This window comes from Carassius gibelio, chromosome B20 (assembly GCF_023724105.1).
Source record: "Carassius gibelio isolate Cgi1373 ecotype wild population from Czech Republic chromosome B20, carGib1.2-hapl.c, whole genome shotgun sequence".
Lineage (NCBI taxonomy): Eukaryota > Metazoa > Chordata > Actinopteri > Cypriniformes > Cyprinidae > Carassius > Carassius gibelio.
Window position 1 is genome coordinate 2,174,108 of NC_068415.1, and position 25,263 is coordinate 2,199,370.

Below are 25,263 nucleotides of genomic sequence, written 5' to 3' on the forward strand. Positions count from 1 at the left end.
CACTTCCCCCAATCAGACATTTCAAGTTTTAGCAGAAAGATGCTTTATATTCAATCACAAATAGTAAAACATCATGACATGTGCACGTGGTTTTATTGCACAACATGCTTTTTTGAACTGATTAGTTCTGCATTGTTTCCTCAGAAAGCAAGCAAACTTAAAATTAGTACAGAATGAACAAAATTTCCCCATTTGTACAACTCTGAAAGGTTTTAATGTCATTCTGACCTTTTGCAAACTATTTAAAAGAAGAACCACTGAAGACACAGCTCAAGATTGCATTTCACAAAGTTCCCTTTAAAACTAATAAAATCACAACTGAAAGAAGAATTAGCTTTCGCTGTTGGAAAAAACAAGCATGTGTGGCTGTCTCAGACGGCTCCATTATCATCACATGTCCAGAGACTGTTGTTGACCTGTGCTAAACCCACACAAATATATTAAACTGAGGTCTGTTACACAGTTAAACCACGATCTTTGTTTTAAGGCCATGCAAATACTGGGAAGCCTGCTTATTAAGTTAAAGGGATAATGAGAGTGTTTTTAAGAACCGCAGTTCCACCCAAAAATTTAAAAACCTCAATAAGACCTCAGTTTATTGGTTTAATGGGCGAAACCAGTTCACATAAATTATCTTATTAGGTATATTGCACTTTCAGTGGATCTTTGCAAGTATTAAGTTCCTTACACAATTCATCTGAATGGATTTTTCTCTGTTAATTGTCAAGCACATGCATGCAGTAAACATGAACTAATGGTGAAGTGTGTAATTCCTGCATTAATAGTGGCACCAAAAAGTAGTTTGAATTGGGAATCGTTAGACATTTTCTGGTTCTTGTTCCAATTCCACTTCCATTAAAATCATTAAACAACTATTAAAAAATATTTTTAAAAAAAAACTATAAAAAAAATAGTGGGAAGGAAAAATACTAAATGCTCAATACTGTTTATTACTTACTGTCAGCTTAAGGTTGGCAATGTCAGAATTCAACATATATTACATGATCTGATTCCGGTTCCATTTAAATGACCTATTATTATGTTTTTTTGCTATTTGACCTTCATTGAATGTTGCTGGAAGGTGTTGAGTAATAATCCATCAATCGGCATGTGCTTCAAAGCTGATGTTTTTTACACTATCAATAACAGTTTGCTTTCCAAGCCGGAATAAGCTGGTTGGCCAAATACTCAAATACTCATTTGAGGGAAGAAACTTGTTAATTTCCCTAAATTTATGAAATATAAACTAGCTACTTATAACCATGTATACACACTCTTCAAAAAGCCCATATTTTACCAAAGATAATGCAGTCAGGAGATGATGTGATACAATTAATGGTTGAAACCTTTAAAATGCATGAAAATAAATATTTTCTATCACTTTGTTTTATCCCTCTTGAAATGACCTGCAGTAAATAATATATTCCTCATACTTCCTTAACAATAGCAGTCTGTTTATTTAGTGGTCCAAGTTATGAAGAGTAATGACAATATGCGACAAACTTGTCGCACCAGAACCGTTTTCGGAACCGAAACTTAGAAATTGCTCACCGTTCCGGTTCTTTTCAAATAATAGAACCGGTTCTTATGAATAAGACGTATGAATAAGAACCGGTTCTCGGTTGCCAAGTAAACAAAGTCGTTTATTGATTTGAAGTACGAAGGTTTTTTTGTAGTTCGAGTGCTTTGCGAATGGGGGAGACAGAGACAGAATATTACATGTACGTCTATTGGATTTAAATCAACATTTTGCTTCTCTAGTAGCTGCGAAATTAATCTCTTAGTAAAATATACAAGCTTGATTCATCATTCAACTGCATCCTGTATTTAACTGTTATCACTATGGCTGTTACTTTTCTGATTGGTGTTAATCAGACCTGTTGGCTTTTTCTAGGTGACAACATGATTAAATCACATCTAACACCCATTTATCGTCGTTTATGTCGAGTAAAGCTGTTGGGTTACAAGGAGTTCTGGTTCTATGAAAGATATATGACGTAAGCAGTGGGTTTAACATATGATGCTCGTTTGCCATCTACAGGTCATCTGAATAATCAACAAAAGAGCTGCACAGCTGGTTTCACACGAGTCTTTCGTAAACGCTGAACAAAACAGGTTTTTCCTTTTATTTGTATCTCCGTTTTTATCTCTTTTGCTATGTAAAGCTTGTAGAACATCCCACAGAGTCTCTCTCTCTCTCTCTCTCTCTCTCTCTCTCTCTCTCTCACACACACACACACACATCAAATGTATTTGTCCAATAGGCCTAAATAACCTGTCATTTATCCAGACATTAATGTTCGAAAGGTTTTTCTTAAATACTTTTGAAATAAATTCGAAACCAAATTTAATATAAACTGTATACATGAAGGGGAAACGTAAATGGCTTATAATTCTGAAGATTATGATACTGAAGTGACATTTTTATTCATATATTTCCATTTATTAAATTAAATTAAATTGTCTTGAACTGTAAACCTAAACATTTTTCTACATTTTTTTAAAATGAATTTTGTATATTGTTGCATATGAACTTAAAGCTCTTATAGTTATCATTTCAATTATATATATTTAATACAGGTGCATGCTGTTTAATATCCTAATAAATTTTTATAAAAATCAAAATATAATATAATATAAAAAAATATATATATGAATACAAGTAAAATATTATTTATGTGAATTAATTATATGATTATTAATATATGTATGTAATTTATGCTATATATTTTCTCACACACATTTTTTTCATTTCATAATGTTTTACATAATGTTTTACACACATATTCAATGATTATATTAATAGAATACACACACACATGTGTATGTGTGTGTGTGTGTGTAGCCTATATTAACATTTATGTTTACGTAATATAGCTACATTAAACATAATGATATAAAACATCGAATTCCTCAACACATCATTTCATTACATTATTATTTTTTAACTAAACGACGGTATAGCAAATAAAATGGTCTATTTCTTTACGAGTGCATGATGTTTTAGCAGGTATTATTTACATTTTGAGTCATATCTGAAGTATGTCGTAATAAGTGTGTTGTTGGAGTGAGGAGGAGCGATCTCGTGTCGACTGTAAGAACACGTCAGCGTTAGAGACCTCCTCATCCTCTGCACTTTCTCTTCCTGCTTCCAACTTTGTTGCACATGACACTTTATGAGGGTGAGTAGCTTTCGCTTTACAAACTACCAGACTTATGATAAAATATACTTATCATCTTCTCACGCGCCGCGTTACGAGTCGCGTGTAAACTCACTCATAATAAACTTCTTTTGACAGATCGACGTCTGTGTTTCACCTGAACGCTCGCTCGCTGTTGAAATGCCCGGATTACGTCCACATCAGACGCATAACAGCAGCATATGACCCCGAGCGTTTGGTTTCTATGGTGCTTCGGCTGTGAAAATGAGATTCCGGTTGTTGAAGAAGAACTTTATTGCGTTCCTTGTCATTTTAATTGTGTTTTTAATGTTGTTTTACTCTTTACGACGGACTAAAGATGAAACAAACGTGGAGGTGACAGAAAAAGAGGTCTCTCAGACTGCTATAATGGTTAAATTCGACTACGGGACCATTGAGAACATGAGGAAGTCCGTCTATGACAGCAACTACCGGCAGTTCATTCAGAATGGAGACAAGTTTCCATTGGATCCTGAAGTTGTTGTCGTCGTGCAAGTCCACAATCGTCCGGCGTACCTCAAAATGCTCATACAGTCCTTAGAAAAAGTCATTGGAATCCAAAACACGCTTGTGATATTCAGCCACGACTATTTCTCAGAGGAAGTCTCTGATGTAGTCAAAGGAATCACTTTTTGCAGGGTCCTCCAGATCTATTTCCCCTACAGCATCCAGCTGTATCCCAACGAATTCCCAGGACAGGATCCCAAAGATTGTCCGAGAGACATATCGAAGGAGGACGCTGTGAAAAAGGGCTGTTTGAACGCGGAGCACCCGGATTCGTACGGACACTACCGAGAAGCGTCCATCACCCAAACCAAACACCATTGGTGGTGGAAACTGCATTTCGTGTTCGAGCGAGTGCGGGTGCTTCGGGGATACAACGGGCTTGTCGTCTTCATCGAGGAAGACAACTACCTTCTCCCAGATTTCCACGAATACTTCAAATCCATGGGCGAGCTCAGGAAAACCAAATGCGGGGATTGCGACATCCTCGCTGTAGGCAACCATGACAGTTTATCGGGCTTCCACGAGCTTTCCAGCCAAACGGAGACGGCGGGATGGCTGTCCACCAAGCATAACATAGGCATGGGCATCTCCAGAGAGCTCTACTACAAACTGATGGGATGCAATCATGCATTCTGCACCTATGATGATTATAACTGGGACTGGACCCTGCAGAGCTTGTCTGGGACATGCATCTCTAAACCTCTCAAGGTTCTGGTGGCTCGAGGAAGCCGGGTTCTTCACACGGGAGATTGCGGCCTGCATCAGAAGGAGGATTGCCGACCGGAAAAGGCTCAGGAGAGGGTGGATGCAGTGCTTAAAGAGGTGCAAACCGCTCTTTTCCCACCGGTTTTGACCTTGACAGACCACGGGTCGGTGGAGCATCAGCCTCACATGAAGAACGGAGGATGGGGGGACGTCCGCGACCACACGCTGTGCATCAACTACGCGGTTCGACTCTGAGCTGGACGCTTTCACTTATTCAGAAAATCAGGGTTTAATGATTCAGGTTTAGCTTTCACCAAAAACAGGAAAATGTGAGCTATAATGGTGTGTATATTGTGCATAATGTGGATGAATCTCACAAAAAACAGGTCGAATGTTCACAAACAATCAAATAACTAAATATTCTTGTTACAGTATAATGCTTCTGAATATTCTATATATAGAGAGAGAGAGAGAGAATTTATACATTATAAATATAAAATATTATAAGGTCCGCGAGAAAAGACTTTATCAGTCTTCTTAAAAATGTAAAGAATCCCGTCTAATTTAGTTTAAGTTGCCATTTCTTAGAAATGTTATGTGAAATTTACTAGAAAAATTTCTGGGGGAAAATAGTTTCAGTGTATGCTTTACAGTTTTCACGCAGGAAATCGATTGTAAATTTCACAAAAAATCAAAAACAAGTTTTGTGGTAAGACTGAAATAGTGTTTTCTTGTAAAACACGACTCCAGGAATCTTACAACTTCAGATAAAATTTTTTGCTATGCATTGTATAGTAAAAATTTACTATACTATATATATTTTTAAAGAGCATGCACTAAAGCCAGTACACTGTTAAACATTTGTTGTAATAAAACAAATATGATTTGGTACATTTAAAAAATGTCATGCTTAATTCACTGTGCATTTTCTTTGGAATTAAATGTGAAATTTAAAAGCAATTTATGAGTTTAAATGTTTCTACACCAATTTTTCGAGTGATAATACCACGATAAATGAATGCTTTACGATCTAAATGATGTATCACTAGCTCTAGGCATTACGATAATGATAATTTGTAGTTGGAAATGTGCTTAATTGTGTTACAAATGTCACAGAACTAAACAGATTAATAGTTTTGATAAAACACTGGCTCCATTTTTTATGCATACAGCACAATAGTGTAAAAAACAAAACACACACTTCTTGTTTGATTTTGTGGTGACCTGAATATGTTTCCTGAGACCTGACTTTAGCAGATTTACATAATTTGAATATTACTGACACTTGAACATAGGGAAATTGTCCACGGTGCAAAAACATGCATTTTTACAGTGCATTTTAACAATATCAGCACAAATCATAAACCTTCCAGCAAGCAACATCCAGATGGGTGTTAGTTGTAAAAGAAAAAACAATAGTTTGAATGTAACATTCCTTCTGTCTTCTGTTACTGATGTTTCTTAAAAATGAAAGATCTTTTGTTTTTTTTGTTTGTTTGTTTTGTTTATTTTTTAACAGAGGGACATATTTTGGTGGTGTATTTAGATGTGTGAATTTGTGTTTAATGTGCCTTGTAAACATTCTTTTTAAATTTGCATATGGCTATTTGCATTTGTGCTTTGCATCCTTTCAAATCCGGGTTTCTTCAGATCATTTCTTCTTTTTTTCTCACACGTCGCTACTTTGTTGTCTAACATTGTGTTTAATATCTTGCTTAAATGTACATGGAAGACTGGAATAACTGCACAGAACTTAGTCTATGATTTTCATCAGTCAAACAGGTTTGGCTCCAGATGTTTATCCATAATCACTGTAAACTGCATGCAAGAGTCTATTTATTTTCCCAACTGAGACTCTTAGAAGTTGGGGGGTTCCTGGGATGGAAGAATTATATATGTTGTGAAATGCTATCTTTACAGCCTTGACATGAAGCCAAATAAACTTACCTTTGTGCTTGGTTTGGAGAATTTGGAAGATACAAAGGTGGACCTCGTGTTTTTTTTTCCAGCTGACCTTCTCTGTGTGTTTCCTTTCTGTGATTTCCGTTATACCTATAGGGAGGAAAAGCTGACATGCTCAAAAGAGTTGCCAAATGTTTTTGTGGAAGTGGATCTGAAATGTGTTCTTTGATTGTGTTTTGGGTGAATACTGTAAGTGTGCATGAGAGAGATTGATTTCTCTAATGATGCAATCTCTCTTGTATGATTTGTTTCCAAAAACAAATCATAATGCTAGCTCTTAAAGCCATATTCAGATTTGTTCTTTAAGCTTTCAGCCAAAGATGCATTTATCATGTCATGAATTTATGAATAAGGGGTATGCTTTTGATGATTTTTTGTTGTTGTTTTTGAGTGTTTGTCATTTTAAAACTGAGTTTGTATATAATAGATTGTCGGAATAATTACATATTCTGTGTTTGTGTCTCTTTAATAAGGTATAAATTATTATAATTATGTGCCTGACCTGTGTTTAGATACTGGCAGTGCAGGAAAAATACTTTATATGAATTTTATCAATATTTTATCAGACTTGTCAGAAGATTATGTTTTGAGGAAGGAGGTTGTGAATGGCTTATAATCATCAGGCGTCTTTCTATTCTTTAAAATGATTCAAATCCATGATTTTATCATTTGAAATGAAACATTTATAGTTAATTTCATAATAAGCAGGCTGTGTTTTCTCTGTCTGCTCTGTTTGTTTAACTGTAAGCTCTGTTCAGATAAGATAACCTTATTTTGTTTACTTCCAGAGAGCTTTACAGAGTCACAGTACACACCATACACAGCCACAATAATGCTACTTTATATTTGCAAGATCATAAGCGTAAGGAAATAATGATAGGATATGAGGAAAAAAGTAGTATTTTAGATATTATTATATTGAAAAAAACTAAAAAATAAAATCTTAAGTGATTATCGTGTATCGCGGTCACTAGGGGGCGTTAAATATGCTAATCCGCTCTTTTTATACAGTCTATGCTCATGATAGAAAATGTATATATATATATATATATATATATATATATATATATATATATATATAGTACATATGTAATGGTAATTACAGTAAAGCTGTACTGTATGGTAAATACAGTAAAGCAAAGCATAAGGTACTTGATTAGCAATGAGCGTGAAGCAGTTATTACAATGTTATCGCCAAATCGTCAGATAATTCGTTAGTTTTAAAAATTATATATATTTTTTAATATTTTAAATTTAATAGCTATTTACTGATATGTATTATTAGTGTTATTATTAAGCGTAAATTATTGTTAAAAATGTCGCATGGGTTATCACCTGACAAATGTTACTTTTCTCAGCGTTTCTCAGGATGACACAATCACAAGCGTTTGTGCTTAATTCGATGAGGGTTTAAAAAATATATTTTATTGAAATTGCTGCCCTCGATTACACTTCTAAGTCTGGTACTAACCTGTAAAATGTACAATTATTTAAAATGTTAAAACATAATATTTGTATGTATTGAGACAAAAAACATATTTGCATTTAAAATGCCGCTCATCGAAGTATTCGGTTCTTTGAGCCTACAACTGCCCTCTGGCGGAGAAGGGACCAACTGTCAGAGTCTAAAGCGCTCAGCCAATAATCTTCAACCCCGAAACCCTCGCAGCCAATCAGAGACTCCGCTGGGTGTCACGTGACGCGCACAGAGCGTAGAGTGGAAGCGATGTGTTCTTGTGAAAAACTCTTTCATGGCGGTATGCGGCGGAAAACTCACGATAAAAACAATATAACTTCACGGTAATTAATGGCGCAGGAATGATGGAAAAGACTGGAGATCCTCCTTCATTAAACACCGATGAAGAATGTTCTAAAAATGACAAAATATGGTGTTTGCAGCGTGTGGGGAGAGACCGCGACTGGCTGCATCTGTTCGAGGCCTCGGAGGTGAATGTTTCTGAATAAACCTCATCTATTTATATCTGTTTATTATTTTTTTAGAAACTGAATTTGACATGCAGCTTTCTGAGGCAAAGTCAAGAGTTTAACAGATTTATTACAAATCAAAACAAAATTGACCTGCGTTAGTGTTGGGAGTTAAAGCAACACTTTATATGTGATTGATTTCATGATTGCTAATTGGTTTTCTCTCTCTTTTTATTCAGGTTTCTGTTGGTCGTGGTCTAAATGTGACCCATCAGATTCTGTCGAGCATCTGTCCACTGATGATATCCAGAATTCACTGTTTGTTCAAGAAAAATGATGATGGAGAGTGGACCGTGACGGATAATAAGGTTTAGTGTCTGTCTGTTGGTCTATTAAGATATGCATGCAAACTTTGGAGAAAGAACATGAAACGGTCACCGTTGGCACATAATGCAACAAAAATTCTATCAATCTCTATGTAAAAGAATAATAATAATAACATTATGATGATTCCATCTTTCTGAAGTCATTTTTACCCCCCTGTATTCTGGCTCAAAAAAAAAAAAAAAAATTGATTATTCAGCCAATATTCATCCATGATATTTAATATTTTGGGTTTCATTACTATACATGTCTGTCTTTCTACAGAAAAAAATATTAGAAGAAATATGATATAATTTTTATGAATATAAATATACCCATGTAAATATTTACAAAAACATATGCTGTATGTGTGTATTTATATATACATGTTCACAGTACACACACACACACATATATAAAAACAAGATAGACACATTTTAATAATCTACAACATTCAAAACACTGTTTTATATTAACATGGCAGTTATTTTAATGTTATTTAGTGCTGTCAAACAATTAAAAGCAAGCTATATATATATATATATAAGTATGTAAACAAAGACTTTTATTTTGCTTGCTTTTAATCGTTTGACAGCAATAAATAATATTAAAATAACTGCCATGTTAATATAAAACAGTTTGTTTAATGTTGTAGATTATTAAAATGTCTATCTTGTTTTATACCCAGAGTCTGAATGGCGTGTGGATAAATGGGAGCCGGATCCCGGCTGGAAACCCGTTTTTACTCAAGCAGGGTGACTCTGTGCGGCTCGGCGTCCCTCTTGACGGAAACCCCGTGGAGTTTGACTACATCCTGGTCCAGAGGAACTTCAATGATGTCAAATCTTTCCTCTGTAAGAGTCTGAGCAAAGAATCCGACGCTGCTTCCGTCGCCCAAAAACTGAAAAACTCAAAGCGTAAGTTCGATGGAGACGAGTCGGAGCCGTGTCCCACGCAGAACTCCGAATCCAAGCTGTACCGCAGCTCCGACCCGGATAAGTCGCGTGCGCAGCCGTGTCCGTCCAAGGAACGCCGGGAAACAGAGCAGTTCTTCTCTAAACCCCTGGAGGTGGACAGAAGCGGTGATAAAGCTGGAAGCAGCTCGAGCGCCGGCAGTGAAAGCACTCAGCAGCTGGCTAGCGTGCACCGCTACAACAGGAACCTGATGGTGCTGAAGGGCCGTGTGGGACACACACAGAAGCGCGCGGCGGAGCTGGAGCGGCTGGAGCATCAGACGCCGGAGAGACAGCGGGAGAAGCAGGATCTGCAGACGCAGCTGGAGATGCTGCAGGGTCAGCTGAGGTCACAGCAGGAGCAGGCGCTCAAACGCATGGAGACCCTGGAGAAATCCTTCTGTGAGGAGGAGCGACGTCTGGAGGTGAGCACACTGAAATCCTCTTCCATGGCCTCATCGTATAATACAGTGTCCATATCCGTCATATGCACACTTCTCTTATGAGTTAGGATGTAGTATGGAAGTATGCAGTTTTGGCTACAGAGAAAGTGCTGAGATGGCCAATGTTGTAATAAAAATGTTATATAAAAGTTTTGTTATTTGCAATTAAGCTGAAATAAAAGATGAATATTAGATGGAAAAACGTATGTAATATTAGATGAGTTTTATAGAAAAATGAAAATTAGAAATTTTGCCTTGGCAACTGAATCGGAGTTAAAAAAAAATTACTAAAATGTAAATAAATTAAACCAATTTTTGTATAGAATTACATTTAAATATATATATAGAAATATAAAATAAAAAGGATTAAAATAGTTGTATTATAAATAATGAAATAAAATGTCTTTTAGTGAGGTTTGGATGAAGAGATTTACTTTTTTATCAGTTTAATTGTTTATTTATTTTTTGTTTATTTATTTGTTTATTTTTAAGAATATATTTAGATCGCATTGCCCTTTTCCATTTGGAGTCCATGATCATCAGACAATATTTTTGTTATTTGAAATAAAGCTTAAATGAAAAAAAAAAATAAAGATTTTAAATGAAAAACCAACTTTTAGCTGAAATAAAATATGAATATTAGATGAATACTATATAAAAATTTGAATTAGAAATGTTTCCTTGACAACTGAATCGGAAGTTCTAAAATTACTGAAATTATAAAAAAAAGAAAGCAAGTTTTTTATACAATTTTAATTAAAAATTATTTATATAGAAATATAAAACATAAAAAGGATTAAAATAGTAGTTTAAAAATAATAATGCTGTAAATATATTACTATACATAATATAAATAAAATTATAATTTCATCTAGAGGAACAAGGCACTGAGCTTTGGATAAAGATATTTACTTTTTTATGAATTTAATTTAGTTTTTGTTTATTTATTTTTAAGAATATATCTAGAGCGCATTGCTCTTTTTTTTAAGTAAAAAAAAATCATTTAAATGGAAAAACAAACTTTCAACTGAAATAAGTTTAAATTGATGTTCTAAAATTAATAAAATTAATTAAAGCTAAATAATATTTAAAATAAAAAAAGATAAACGCATAACAAAACACACAAACCAAATATACAAAAATAAAAGCTAATTCTAAATATTAATAAATATTAAGGTATATTATAGTACAAAATCTAAGCACCATACCACATGAATTTCAGAGCTGTATCTAGAGCATCATTGTGACAAGATTCGGATTAGTACATTTACTATATTAATATTTATATCTATGTTGCTCTTTCCCATTAAGAGTCCCGATCATCTTCATCTCATCACACATTGAGATGAATTAATAAAGCATAAGCTGTAGCTGAAATGCATTGCTTATCAAAGATGTATGATCTGCTGAAAACATGCTTGATTTTCTAAAAGATTCAAAAGCTTCTGCTTCATCTAAATACATTTCTGTTAGTTCTCTCCAATAATTTCCTGGGTAATTTCGGATGATCTACTGTATTAATAAAATGACCATCATCATCATTTAACCACTTATTTCTGGCATAAGAAGAGGTTGTGGATCATAAAATAAAGCCATTTATATACATTTTCTGTGTTTTCCCAAGACTGAAAAAGCTCAGCAGAATGAGGAAGGCTTGAAAAAACAACTTGAGGAGGCGTTGAAAGAGGTACGAGAAACAAACTGCACATCTTCAGTATTTTATGAGCTTAAGTGTAAGTATTACATAGTGTTTTCTTTTGCTTTGCCAGCACCGGAAAGTTATCGATGAGCTCAAACACGCTCGAGAAGGATTCAAGGAAGTTCTTCAAGCCAAAGATAAGGAGCTGGAAGTTACAAAGGTAGCTCGAGCATGAAAATAAAATAAGTGAGGATAAACGAGCACTAAATGACAGAGGTTTTGCCAGAACATGAAAATGTATTGTTTTTCGTGAATTTCTGTTGAATTTCCTAGCTGTTCTTTCCTGTGTAATGAAAGTGTAACGTGATCCGTCAGGCTTCAGACGTTTATAGACTAAAATGAGTTGTGCATCAGACTCTTCATGGGTCAGCAGATTCGTTTTATGACATAATGCCTAAAAATAATCAAGAACAACCCGTCCTGTGCCATCATTTGTAACCTTCTCCCACAGGAAGAGAAAGAAAAGGCCAAGGCTCAGAAAGAGGAAGTGGTCACACAGATGACTGAAGTGCTGGAGAGTGAACTGCAGTGCAGTATTTGTTCTGAGCTCTTCATTCAGGTAAAAACACTTGATGTGAAAGGTCATGTGATCATAGGCAGGAATGACGGGGGAGAACGCTGACACAAAAAAAAAAAAAGTTTGCAAGTGTCAAAAACTCCACTGGAAGTATGCAAAGGCCCAAAAGGTGCACTGAAATCATGTTTGCATTTAAACAGATCTAAAACAAACAATGCTTCAGAGCCATTTTTACTTGCATGATTTGACTTCTATTTTGAATCATTTTTAGTGCATGCATGAAGCCATTTGTTTTGCAAGTTCAGTGTCTTTTTAGATAGCGGTGTAGTTATTAATTATATTATCAAATTAACTTTTTCCACAAACATTAGAAAGAATCCTGGATTTTTAGTTTTTTATTTATTTTGAGCAATAGGTTTCTTTTTTTTAAACGAATAAACTTTATGAATGGAAGAATGTTTTCATGCTGAGGTTCATTTGAATCAATGCATTATAGCAAAATATGAAAACCAGTGGCATGTATGTACAGTTTATCTCTGTTTACCTCAAAAGTGTGAGGTAAGATTTATTTATGTTTATGAAAGAAGTATTTTATGCTCACTAAGGCTGCATTTATTTGATTAAAAATATAGTTCAAACTGTAATATTGTGGAATATTTTTAAATTTTAAATGAATATTTTTCAGCATCATTACTTCAGTCTTTGCCATCTCGCTAAGTTGGATTTTAGTGATAGTTTATTTTTGATTATTTTGCAATGTATTGTGATGTAAAGGAACCAGTCGCAGTTTGTTGTCACAGTGTTCAAAATGGATTTGTGTGAAATAACGCCACAAAAATAGATTAAACCCCAAATCTTTGAGAGTTTTGGTATCCTTTTCCAGTTTTGCGTGCACTCTACATCAGATGGTAATTAACCGCTTATTTCTCTCGACCTTTGACCCTCAGGCGGTGACGCTGAACTGTGCTCACAGCTTCTGTCAGCACTGTATCCGAGAGTGGCGTAAACGCAAGGACAAGTGTCCCATCTGCTGGCAGACCATCACGTCTCAGACGCGCTCTCTGGTCCTGGACAACTGCATCGACCGCATGGTGGAGAACCTGAGTGCCGACATGAGAGAGAGACGCCTGGCGCTGATCAACGAGCGGAAAGGTGAGAGGTGCGTGACATCACTGCATCCACCGTCTGTTACAAGCACTTGGTGCGTAAAGAAGATCTGTAAAGTTGCAAAGATTAAAGTCTCAAACCCCAAAGACATTCTTTATCAAAGTTAAGGCTCTGCCACGCCCCTTAAAACACCTTGTTAACCACGCCCCCCACATGTCTACATCACTATGTGGGAAGATTTGCATAATGTTGCCCAGAAAGCGAAACTACTTTGTTTGGTCTTCCAAAAAAGGACACTAATATAAATCATGTTTATAATGTTTATGTCTCGTTGTTCCGGCCGGACAGGGCATCAGAGTATGTTTCCATCACACACTTGAGGTATTCGGCCAATCACGACACACTGGATAGCTGAGCAATCAGACCGATGTGCCATGTAAAAAATCGACAGGTTTGAGAAGGCGGGGCATAGAGGAGAAACAATAATGTGATTTTTGAACCTTAAACCGCATAAACACATTTCATTTAATCAAATACATCAAATAATGTTCTTTTTAGCAGCATCATATGATTCCTTTATTTAATTTGCAGATGAGTTTGTTTCTTCATCAGATCTGTAGAAATGCTGCATTGCATCACTTGCTCACCAATGGATGCTCTGCAGTGAATGGGTGCCGTCAGAATGAGAGTCCAAACAACTGATAAAAACATCACGATAATCCACACCACTCCAAACAAAAGCTAAAATAACAAATCAATCTTTAATATGTGTTTAACTTGTGGATTATTGTGATGTTTTTATCAGCTGTTCGGACTCTCATTCTGACGGCACCCATTCACTGCAGAGCATCCATTGTTGAGCAAGTGATGCAATGCTACATTTGTCTAAAATAAATGTGTATTTTGGATGTTTTGTTTTTTTACACTAATCGGAAACAGCATGCTATGAAAAGCCAAATAGACAAAATTGTTCAAATTGAGCAGTGCATAAAAATACATTTTTGCCTTAAGTGTTTTGTTTTAAATCAACAATATAACAAACAGCTGTTCTGCTTAAACTGCCAAGATCAGGTGTGTGCTTAAATACAAGTCCTCTACATACAAAAGGTGCTTTAAAAGTACAAAGTCCTGTCTGAAACACAAATTATAAACTCTTCTCAGGTCAGAAAGAGAGCGTCTCTCCAGCCGTCGTGGTCATAAATGACGACAGCGACAGCAACAGCAGCGACACGTTCTTTCAGAGCGACAGCTCCGTGTTCCTGGACTCCTCCGAGTCGAACGGCTCTCTGGATCAGTTTCCCATCGATGACGACTCGTCCTCGACTGATGAGGACGATTACCTCTGACAAACACACGTGAAGAACACCGGCACAGCTCGTTTGTTTGGATTCATTTAGCCATGCTATTTTTATGTTAGTAGCTCATTGTGACTTTTCTTGTTAAAATAAACTTTATAATTATTTTGCACTTGTTGTTTTAATTACATTTGTACAGAACTTCAGATTTACATATGCAGAACTGCACAGAAAGTCGTTTTTGTAGGCAATTTGAAAATGTTTCATCTATCAATAAAAATGTAGTACTTTTTATCTCATTTAAATCCCATGGAATTTCTCCCAAAATCAGCTCGGAAGATAAGAAAAAGCTTATGTTAAACACACTCTGAAAGCAAATGATGTGACAAATCTATGTCATTCCCATTATAATGCATTGCTGTAATGATTGTTGATTGTTATGGGAACAATTGGTCATTTCCGGTGTCTGACGCAAGAGGGCAGCAGTGTGATATTAAATGTTGATCAGCATAGGCCTGTTGATCTCTTTTGAATGTATTTGGAAGCATTATCTGGATTTTTGTCCAAGCCTATAACCAGTATTGCGTAAAGTTGCTTTTAAAAGTAATGCATTACTATTTTATATTACTCACAAAAAAATTAATGCATTACTTAGTTACTTTTTATGGGAAGTAATGTTCAATTTCATTTGCATTAGTTTTTTTTATCTGAGCAGTAACAGTAACTTGTTTAACTCTAGATTAGTAGTGTTTAAGTCAAGCATCACTATTTCTAAAGCTCATATTTCAGGTTAGTGATTTGAATAAACTAACTTTAAGTGGTAAACTTTTTTTGTTGGTGAAAAAAAAAAAAGGTGTAGTTTGTTAAAAGATGCACCATTTTTGAAACTTGTCTTTGTGTCAGCAACGTTTTCATGTGGAAACACCCAAAAATCTTCAAAGATGATCTGTGCAAACTAATTTATTGCCTGGTGTGTTGTTCTTCCAACTGGAGCATTGTTTTCTTGTCCTGAAAGGCCAGGATCTGACTGAACCGTGCGAGAGTCTGGTGATCTGTGACTCTGAAGCAGATGTTGAACGCCAGTGTTGTGAGTCACCCAGCTGGGCTGCATGGAGAGCTCACTTCACAGCCAACATCTACAGCCCTTCTGTGTCATTCCAGTCTTTTAGTGCAGCAGTACTGGGAAAGCGTGTTTCTTGTCAGGTGGGATTATACTGGCATGACAGTGACGGCCGCCCCCGGGCTGCACTCGGGCCTTAGCTCTTGCGTGCTCATCATTGATGTGTCGTAAAGAGAAGCGTGGCAGCCACGCTCTCGCCCGCAGCTTTTTATTTGTCTCTCTTGCTTGTCGTGTTGCATTGGTGGTTTAGGCGGTGAGTGACTTGATCTCTTTCTAGAAAGGTTTTGGTGAAATGATCAAACCATGAGAAGCGATTGACTTGGGGCTGAGGGAGTAATGTTGAGGTCGTGACCTCTTTGAAGTATGGAAGCCATGGCATAAAAAAAAAAATCTCAAAATTATGACATTTTTCTTGCAACTAATTGGCATGTCAGTTACGACCTTGTTTTATATCTGATTCTGGGTTTTTGCTGCAGTCACGGAATAAAAAATAAAAAAGGTAACTGCGATTTTTTTTTTTTTTTTTTTTATCTAATAAGAACTTTTCTTTCAGAGGATTGTGAATTACACAAAAATACAATTCTGACTTTATTGTAGTTGTAGTTTATATATTACGTAATTCTTTTTTTTTTCTCATAATTGCGAGCATGTATCTCATAAATGAATTTACATCTTGCAATTCAGACTTTTTTCTCGCAATTGCAAGGTTATATCTCACGACTAATCTTAAAATTGCGAATTTATAACTCATCATTTTGAGTTTATCTAATTCTGAGTTTATATTTCTCAGTAATGACTTTTCTTATAATTGCGAGTATATATCTTGCAATTTTTCTTTTGTATTTTGTAATTGTTTATATCTCACAGTTCCGAGTTTATATCTTGCATTTCTGACTTTTTTCCTCGCAGTCACGAGTTTATATCTCACAATAATGACTTTTTTAGAACTGCAAATTTATATCTCGCAATTTTGATTTTGTATCTCAAGACTGAGTTTTATCTTGCAATTCTGACTTTTTCCCCCACAATTATGAGTTTATAACTCACAGTAATGAGTTTTCTTAGAATTGCGAATTTATATCTCGCAATTGAGTTAATATCTCGTAATTCCAAGTTTATATATAAAAATTTACTTTTTTTTCTCAGAATTGCTAGCATTTATCTCATAAATTAATTTACATCTTGTAATTCTGACTTTTTTCTCGCAATTGCAAGGTTATATCTCACGAGTCACGACTAATAAAATTGCGAATTTTTAGCTCACCATTTTGAGTTTATCTCACAATTCTGAGTTTATATTTCACAATAATTACTTTTCTTATAATTGCGAGTTTATATCTAGCATTTTGTATCTTGCAGTTGTTTATATCTCACAATTACAAATTTATATCTCGCAATTTTGATTTTGTATCTCATGAATGAGTTTATATCTTGCAGTTCTGACTTTTTTCTCACAATTACAAGTTTATATCTCACGAAAATTACTTCTCTTATAATTGCGAATTTATATCTCGCAATTGAGTAAATATCTCGCAGTTCCGAGTGTATATCTTAAAATTGACTTCTTCTCAGAATTGTGAGTGTGTATATATATCTCAAAAATGAATTTAAATCTTGCAATTATGATTTTTTTCTTGCAATTGCAAGGTTATATCTCACGACTAATCTTAGAACTGTAAATTTATAGCTCACCGTTTTGAGTTTCTCACAATTCTGAGTTTATATTTCACAATAATTTTCTTAAAATTGCGATTTTGATTTTGTATCTCATAATTGTTTATATCTCGCACAATTCCGAGTTCATATCTTGCATTTCTGTCTTTTTTCCTCACAATTACAAGTTTATATCTCACAATAATTACTTTTCTTAGAATTACGAATTTATATCTCGCACTTTTGATTTTGTATCTCATGAATGAGTTTATATCTTGCAGTTATACGTTTTTTTCTCACAATTGTGTGTTTATATCTCACGAAAATAACTTTTTTTATAGTTTCGAATTTATATTACAATTTTGATTTTATATCTCATGATTGAGTTTATATCTTGAAATTATTATTTTTTTCTCACAATTGCGAGTTTATATCTCACGAAAATAACTTTTTAGTTGTGGATTTATATCTCGCAGTTGAGCTAATATTTGACAATTTCAAGTTTAAACTTGATTTTGTTGCACTTTAATTGGATTATTGTTCTGTGAATTTGCAGCCTTGCTTGAATATTTTGGTGGTTGCATAGAGTTAGCGTGACATTAGCTTTTAAGGCAAAATGGATGTGTATTGAAGAGGGCTGAAATCTCTTCTCTCGCAGTTTTGGGGTGCCTTCATCCTGCAGCACGTCTCAAAACTGCTGCTGAGGTCTGGAGATGCTTCAGGTTGTGTCTAGTTGTTCATGCTGAGGTTGGCGTGAACATGATGAGTGTTTGGAGTCTAACGCTGATTATGCATCTGCTTGTCTAGACAGTCTTATGGTAAGCTATGCCATGGATAACATCACTCTAAATATACGCATCTAACCTTGAACATTCTCTGAATATATTATTAGTTATCTATTAATAATACAAAGATAATTGAATCCCGTAATGATGTTTTTAACATTCAGAGAACATTCAGAAATAACATTTTCATAATGGGTTGTGACATTACTTTTATGGCAGTTATTAAACATATATTCCCTCCAGTTCTCATAACTGTAATGTCAAAATAAATAATAAATAAATATTGACTCAAGCTTTTTTGTTGTTGTACCTGAGGCAAAATTTCTAATTTTTATTTAATTTTTCAAAACATTTTATTTACTTGCTTACTTTCTGGATGAAGTGAGGCCTAGACATTTCAAGTGATTCTTCACTGCATTAGACAATTTTGTTAGATGATTGCAATCCTTGCATTTTATACGAAGTTCGCTGCCTTATAGCACTGTTGTCAGTTTATAACATTCATAAGAACATCACTGAGAGGATGTTTTCCCCACGTTGCCTGTCTCCTCATGTGCAGGTGCTGCGGTCAGATTCATCAGTGTGATGCATTGAAGTTTGACCTGATTTTCAGATGTGTGAAACCTCTCTCAAATGTAATGTTCCCATTCTCAGAGTTTTGTAAACAAAATCATGTTTATAATGCAATGCATTGCTATAAAAATAACTGTCTGTCTTAAAGCAATGTTTCCCTTCTGCTATTTACACAGTCTTGCAACTCATATTAATAAAATAAATATATTTTTTTTAACGAATATTTTGATTCGCATGACATGGCCCAGATATGCATCACACAAGGGAAATCCTCAGCTGGTTCTGAGGTGATGCCCTCATTCTCAGTGATTTGCATCTGTCTGAAGTGAATTCATGGGCTTGTGTGCAATGCAAAACACATGTGAAGTGTTATTTAGTGTGAGACGTGATCCAGAAATGAATTAAAGTACATGCATCGTCGCGTTATTAATATCACCTGTCACATGAATGACATTTTAAACGAAATATATATTATTTTTTAATTATTTCATGTCAAAACACGAAACCTAAATCATATCTAATGAAATATTATAGCCTTGCATATCCCAAACTTTCAACGACGTTTTGCCTTTATTTTATATCTTTCCTCGTCCTTCATTTTTTCTTCTGTTTCTTGCATTTGCATAGTGTGAGGGTGTTAATTATGGTTAATATTTTAATCACTGGTGAGTCTGATTCACACATTCAGATTAAGTTACAGTGTAAGCGCGTGACGCACGGCACGTGTCTGTTACCACGACAACAACAAACTTCACTGAGAAACTGAAAGTGAGTAGCTAACGTTTTGAATCTATTTAACTATCTAATGAATAGATTATTTAAAACCTATAATATGCTTAAAAAGTTGTAGACCTCCTCTAGCACTAATGACCGAGTTATAGCTATTTATTGTCGCAGCTTCTTGTTTTGTGGCCAGTTTTAGCTGCATGTCTCGGAGTCAGTCTTCACGGAGAACCGGGAGCATGAGGCCGGTAAACGCCGCCGCTGACGGCCGGAAGATGCGCAGCATCATCGCGGAGGATCCCGAGTGGTCCCTGGAGCTGGTTCCTCTGCTAACAACTCTCTGTCTACAACACATCATAAAACATTTCAGAGGTAAACCATGTCATTTCAACTTTATACGCTTCATATATACAACTAGAGTGGCATGCAAAAGTTTGTGAACCCCTTGCAGAATCTGTGAAAACGTGAATAATTTTAACAAAATAAGAGAGATAATGCCAAATGCACAACCCTAGGGTTAGGAGTTAAACTCTCTAACCACTAGGCCACGACTTCCCCTGACAGAGTTGTGTTTATGTATATATACAAAATAAATATACACACATATTATGTAAACAAAAACTTTTTGGTAAATTTGGTAAACTAATTCTATTTCCTTGAGTATCCCTAGAAACTTTCTATTGAAATTGACAAACAGAAATAGATAAACTGAAATAATAAAACAAACCCTTCTGTAAAAACCTTCACAATATAGATAGGAATTTTGGTGTTTAAAAGTGCTGAAGAAGTTGAGAAAAATAATTTTGTGAACATTTTCATAATGTATTGTGATTGCAATCTACTGACACAAATAGATACAATGCAAAATCAGGCGAATGACTTATGAACAGATCCCTCTGTTGAAACTGTCTGAATATAGATAGGAATAAAATAGCAAAATATGATTCATGTAAGTGTTGCTGAAGTCAAGGAGAAATCTCATTTTGAGAAAATAGCCTATAAAAGAGATTGAAATATGCAAACGCAGACAGATAAGGTGCAATAAAATAAAGACTTGTACAGTAGGTGTATTTGTGACCCTGGTCTTGAGTGGAAAATTGGGATTTATACATCTTCTGAAAGCTAAATAAATCAGCTTTCCATTGATGTATGGTTTGTTCAGAGGACAATATTTGTTTGGGCTGCAACTATTTGAAATCTGAGGAAGTAAAAAAATAAAATAAATCGACTTTAAAGTTGTCTAAATGAATTCTTAGCAATGCATATTAATAATCAAAAATTAAGTTTTGATATATTTACTATTGGAAATGTACAAAATATCTTCATGAAACATGATCTTTATTTAATATCCTTATGATTTTTGGCATTAAAGAAAAATCGATAATTTTGACCCATACTATGTATTTTTTTTCTGTTGCTACAAATATACCCCAGAGACTTCAGACTGCTTTTGTGCACCAAGATCACATTTTGGATGCTGAAGCATGTTATGAAAACCCAAATAGCATTAAATGTAAAACCTGACCATGCAGTGCATGAAAAAAAAAAAACCATGTGGTGTCTTGATTTAAATGAAAAGATATCCTCAGCCTGTATTAAAGCCCGTACTGTGCTATTTTGCAGAGAAACCTATTTTGGATGAACTTACGCCCAACTACAAAGCATACGTCCTCCAGCGACTACCAACGTCTCTTCCCTTGACCATCACTGCAAACCTCATCAGTGACGAGAGCTACTGGAAACGCTGCTGTGAGGCTCTCTGGGCCGTCAGTGACGTCTCCACCTACGACAACAGCTGGAAGCGCATGTTCTTCGAGCGTCACCTAGAGAACATCATTGAATACTTCATCCCAGATGCAACCGACACCAGGACAGTCCTGGACGCGGTGCCACTGTGTGGAAGCTACGTGAAGCGACTGAGAGTCTCTCAGCTGCTGCCACCCATCCGAGAGTCGGCCCGGTTTGACGAGGACGACCGCTCGGATTGTGCCAGCGACACGGGCAGCGAAGGACCCTCGGTGGATCACTTCGATTTCCGTATTCTGCTCGACAAACTTCCGAACCTGGAAGAGCTCAGCGTGGTGTACGGCGTGAAAGGATGCGGCATGAACTTCGAGTGGAACTTGTTTGAGTTCACCTTCAGAGACTGTGAATCCCTCGCAAAAGCCCTTCATTCCTGCAAGACTTTACAGGTTCAGTTACTGTTATTATTAGTATTCAGTATTTTTAAAACTATATGATAATGTCAGGTTTCTCAGAACTCAGATTTACCGTATTTTTTGGACTATAAGTCGCACCTGAGTATAAGTCGCATCAGTCCAAAAATACGTCATGACGAGGAAAAAAACATATATAAGTCGCATTTATTTAGAACCAAGAGAAAACATTACCATCTCCAGCCGCCAGAGGGCGCTCTATGTTTACAGTGAAGGCTACAGAAGAACTGAGCAGCATCGAGCGCCCTCTGGTGGCTGTAGTCGGTAATGTTTTCTCTTGGTTCATGTCTCTTAGTTAATTTCTCTTGGTTCATGTCAAATTAATTTTGATAAATAAGTCGCACTTGACTATAAGTCGCAGGACCAACCAAACTATAAAAAAAGGTGCGACTTATAGTCCGGAAAATACTGTAACTTGGTTGTAAAATTCTGGCGTTTTGCACCAGGTCTTCAGGATCCATCGCAGTAAGGTGGACGATGAGAAGTGTTGTCTGCTTGTGAGTCAACTGCTGGATCACCCGTCTCTACAGGAGCTCGACTTTTCACACAATCACATCGGGGACCGCGGAGCCCGAGCCATCGGAAAGCTCCTGAACCGCAGTCAGCTGAAGAAGCTGGTCATCTGCAACAACCAGATCAGAGGTCCAGGAGCTCAGGCGCTGGCTCATGCTCTGTCCAGAAACACCAGCCTGATGTCCCTCAACCTCAGGCTCAACCGCATCGGGGATGAAGGGGGTCAAGCTCTGGCTCAGGCTCTGGTGAAGAACAAGACCTTGGTGAACCTTCATCTGGGCGGAAATAAGATGACCGAACCCTCGGCCGTGGCGCTGTCTCAGGCCCTGGTGGAGAACTGTACCCTCGAGAACCTAAACCTGTCCAACAACAAACTGGGAGTTGTGAGTACACCTCAGAATATTAGCATTACAACACATTACTCTCCTTTTATTCCTCAGCTTGGTTTTGGAACATGTGCATAAAAATTTAAATATAAAATAAATAACAAATATTGAATACAAATTTGATCAATAGTTAACATGCAAAAATAAAAAACAAGTATCTATTTGTTTTTTGGTTGCTTATTTTTAGCATAAACTTCATTTAATTTAGATAATTTTACGTAAAACAGTATTTAACATCTTTCTGTGAAATCACATTAGAAAGAGAGTCTTGTTTTCTGTATAAAATATCCAAATTAAAGTTTATGCTGAAATGAGAAAAATATTTACCGTTGGGATTGGAAAGTTAAAACTTGTTTACCCTTCATAGTAATTTAATTTTTTCACTTTTTTCATTCTTTCACTAACTCATTGGCAAAAATTTAATTTTTTTAATTATTATTTTTTCCATAAACCAATTAAATTGGATATATTTTTTTTTGGGGGGGGGGGGGGATAACATCTTTAATAACAAAATATTAAGTCTTGTTTTTTGAAAAAATATTGCCTATTAGGTAGGAAAAATAAGCTTGTTTTGTCTTTGTATTAATTAAATATTTCTAATTTTATCATTAACTTTTTCTGTCTATATGTGTGTGTGTGTGTGTGTGTGTGTGTGTGTGTTTGTGTGTGTTTTACAAAAAACAAGACTTTCTTTCATCTGTTATTTTGCGTCTCAGGTAAAAGATATAAAATCCTGTTTTCTGAACAATTATCCAAAACAAATTAAATTTATGCAAAAAATGTAATTTAATTACACATATAGTAACAAAACACCAACTGCATTATTAACATTCTGAAACCATTAACCACACCCTAACATCATATTGCAATTTTGCTTTATTTATACTATTCCTGTTTAACATGTAATCGATGAGAAACAAAGGACTTTTTAAAGCATTTAATTGTGTATAAAGAGATGAATATGTGATGATGCAGGCCTGTGGTTCATGTTGAAGTATTCACAGCTGCACTAATAGACATGTTGGACGAGTCATATTTCATATAATCATATAATCATATTTCAAACAATCGAGTCTCATTCAGGAAAGAGCTCAGAAACATTAGTCTGCTCTCTCAGATTGAGAGCGTCTCAGTGCAGCCGAGCGGCAAAATGTGATATGCTTTGTCATCAGAGTACTTCGACCTTGAGATTCATAAAGTGCTGTTTACAGTAGAGAGATTTGGTGATAATTATAAAATCTGATAATAAGTCTCATACTGAATTATGTTTTCTATTTAAAGATGGAATGAATTAATCAAAAACATTGCACTTGCAGTGTCAACAGTGTCTTTCTTTGTTTCTGCTCTTACTGTCAATTATTCATCAGAGCATCTTTCATAATTTTTTTCTGATATTGCTTTTTTCTTTTTAAGCCACCTAAATGTGGGCTATTAGTTCATGTTAAAATATCTAATCATTGTAGGTAATGAATTATTTAATTTAACAATTTAACAATTTTATTTGGATACTTTCAATGTCAGTATATGGAATTTATTTTCACAAACAATTAAAAGAAATTATATAATATTGCATTTTTTTTGCTGAAAAATACTTTAATATTTGTATTAAAGCAAGGCTGCATTAAATTGATCAAAAGTGACAATAAAAAAATGTATAATGTTGCATAAGATTTCTATTTTAAATAAAAGCTCTTCTTTTGAGCTTTCTATTCATCAGAGAAAAATAGGCAAATATAAAAAATATGATTAAAATGATTTCTGAAGACTGGAGTAATGATGTTAAAATTTCAGCTTTGATCACAGAAATAAATTATATTTTACAATATATTCACATTGGAAACAGTTATTTAACATTTTTAAAATATTTCACAATTTTAATGTATTTTTGATCAAATGAACACAGCCTCGGTGACCAGAAGAGACTTCTTTCATAAACATTTTAAAATCTTACCGACCCCAAACTTTTAACCGTGTGGTAGGTCTTCATAAATTGCCATAGTTCTCCACTGTTTTGTATTTGTTGTGGTAAAATATCCTTTTTTAACTTTTATACTCATGCACCACAGCTTACATTCATTCACAATAGTCTTGCTCTGAAATCTACTTATTTAATATGATATACTAGAAATATGTCACATTACAGAAGTAAAATGGGTCGAGTGGACTTTGGTTTAAAATAAGAAGCCTCGGATGACATAAAGGCACCCAAGCACTTCTTTAATGAACCGCACACACAGTTATTTCTCTGCACCAAACGAGACGTCACGTCTTCTGTGTGTCTCCTGCAGGACGGAGGGAAGGTTCTGGAGGAAGGGATGTCCCACAACAGCAGTCTGGTGGAGTGTGACCTTCGGCTGACCGATGTGGCTCAGGACAGTGAGTACTGCATCACTCAGGCTCTGCGCACCAATCAGAGCCAAGCTGCATGCAAAAATCAAACACCAGGATGATCCCAGTGTCAAAATCTGAGCCAATGAAGAACATCGTACACAAATAAAAAAATCGCTCTCACTATCTCTATCATTATTGAAGCAAGACCTTACAGACATTTAACTGACTGATATAAATATACTTTGCATAGTTCATATTTCACCCTAAAATTAAAATAATAAATGTA

The 25,263-nt window shown here is 35.3% G+C and overlaps 3 protein-coding genes across 5 annotated transcripts; all 3 read left to right on the plus strand.

The window, feature by feature from the left end:
- Positions 1-3,060: 3,060 nt before the first annotated feature.
- On the plus strand, positions 3,061-6,819 carry LOC127984062 (alpha-1,6-mannosyl-glycoprotein 2-beta-N-acetylglucosaminyltransferase). Its single transcript, XM_052586532.1, has 2 exons — positions 3,061-3,182; positions 3,300-6,819. Exon 2 carries the CDS (start codon positions 3,426-3,428, stop codon positions 4,665-4,667), a length of 1,242 nt encoding a protein of 413 aa, XP_052442492.1. The 5' UTR covers positions 3,061-3,182; positions 3,300-3,425; the 3' UTR covers positions 4,668-6,819.
- Positions 6,820-8,053: 1,234 nt separating this feature from the next.
- On the plus strand, positions 8,054-14,976 carry LOC127984063 (E3 ubiquitin-protein ligase rnf8-like). 2 transcript variants are annotated; one of them, XM_052586534.1, is made up of 8 exons: positions 8,054-8,321; positions 8,540-8,668; positions 9,352-10,041; positions 11,684-11,746; positions 11,829-11,918; positions 12,210-12,317; positions 13,223-13,434; positions 14,544-14,976. In XM_052586534.1, the coding sequence occupies exons 1-8, from the start codon at positions 8,193-8,195 to the stop codon at positions 14,584-14,586; spliced, it is 1,464 nt and encodes a 487-aa protein (XP_052442494.1). In that variant the 5' UTR covers positions 8,054-8,192; the 3' UTR covers positions 14,587-14,976. The 2 variants fall into 2 exon arrangements, with proteins under 2 accessions (XP_052442494.1, XP_052442493.1); XM_052586533.1 differs by having other exon boundaries at positions 13,223-13,427.
- Positions 14,977-17,306: 2,330 nt separating this feature from the next.
- On the plus strand, positions 17,307-25,246 carry tcte1 (t-complex-associated-testis-expressed 1). Of its 2 annotated transcripts, XM_052586536.1 has the most exons (5): positions 17,307-19,576; positions 19,725-19,903; positions 21,155-21,723; positions 22,194-22,643; positions 24,935-25,246. In XM_052586536.1, exons 2-5 carry the CDS (start codon positions 19,735-19,737, stop codon positions 25,094-25,096), a joined length of 1,350 nt encoding a protein of 449 aa, XP_052442496.1. In that variant the 5' UTR covers positions 17,307-19,576; positions 19,725-19,734; the 3' UTR covers positions 25,097-25,246. The 2 variants fall into 2 exon arrangements, with proteins under 2 accessions (XP_052442496.1, XP_052442495.1); XM_052586535.1 differs by having other exon boundaries at positions 17,307-19,903.
- The last annotated feature ends 17 nt before the right edge of the window (positions 25,247-25,263 follow it).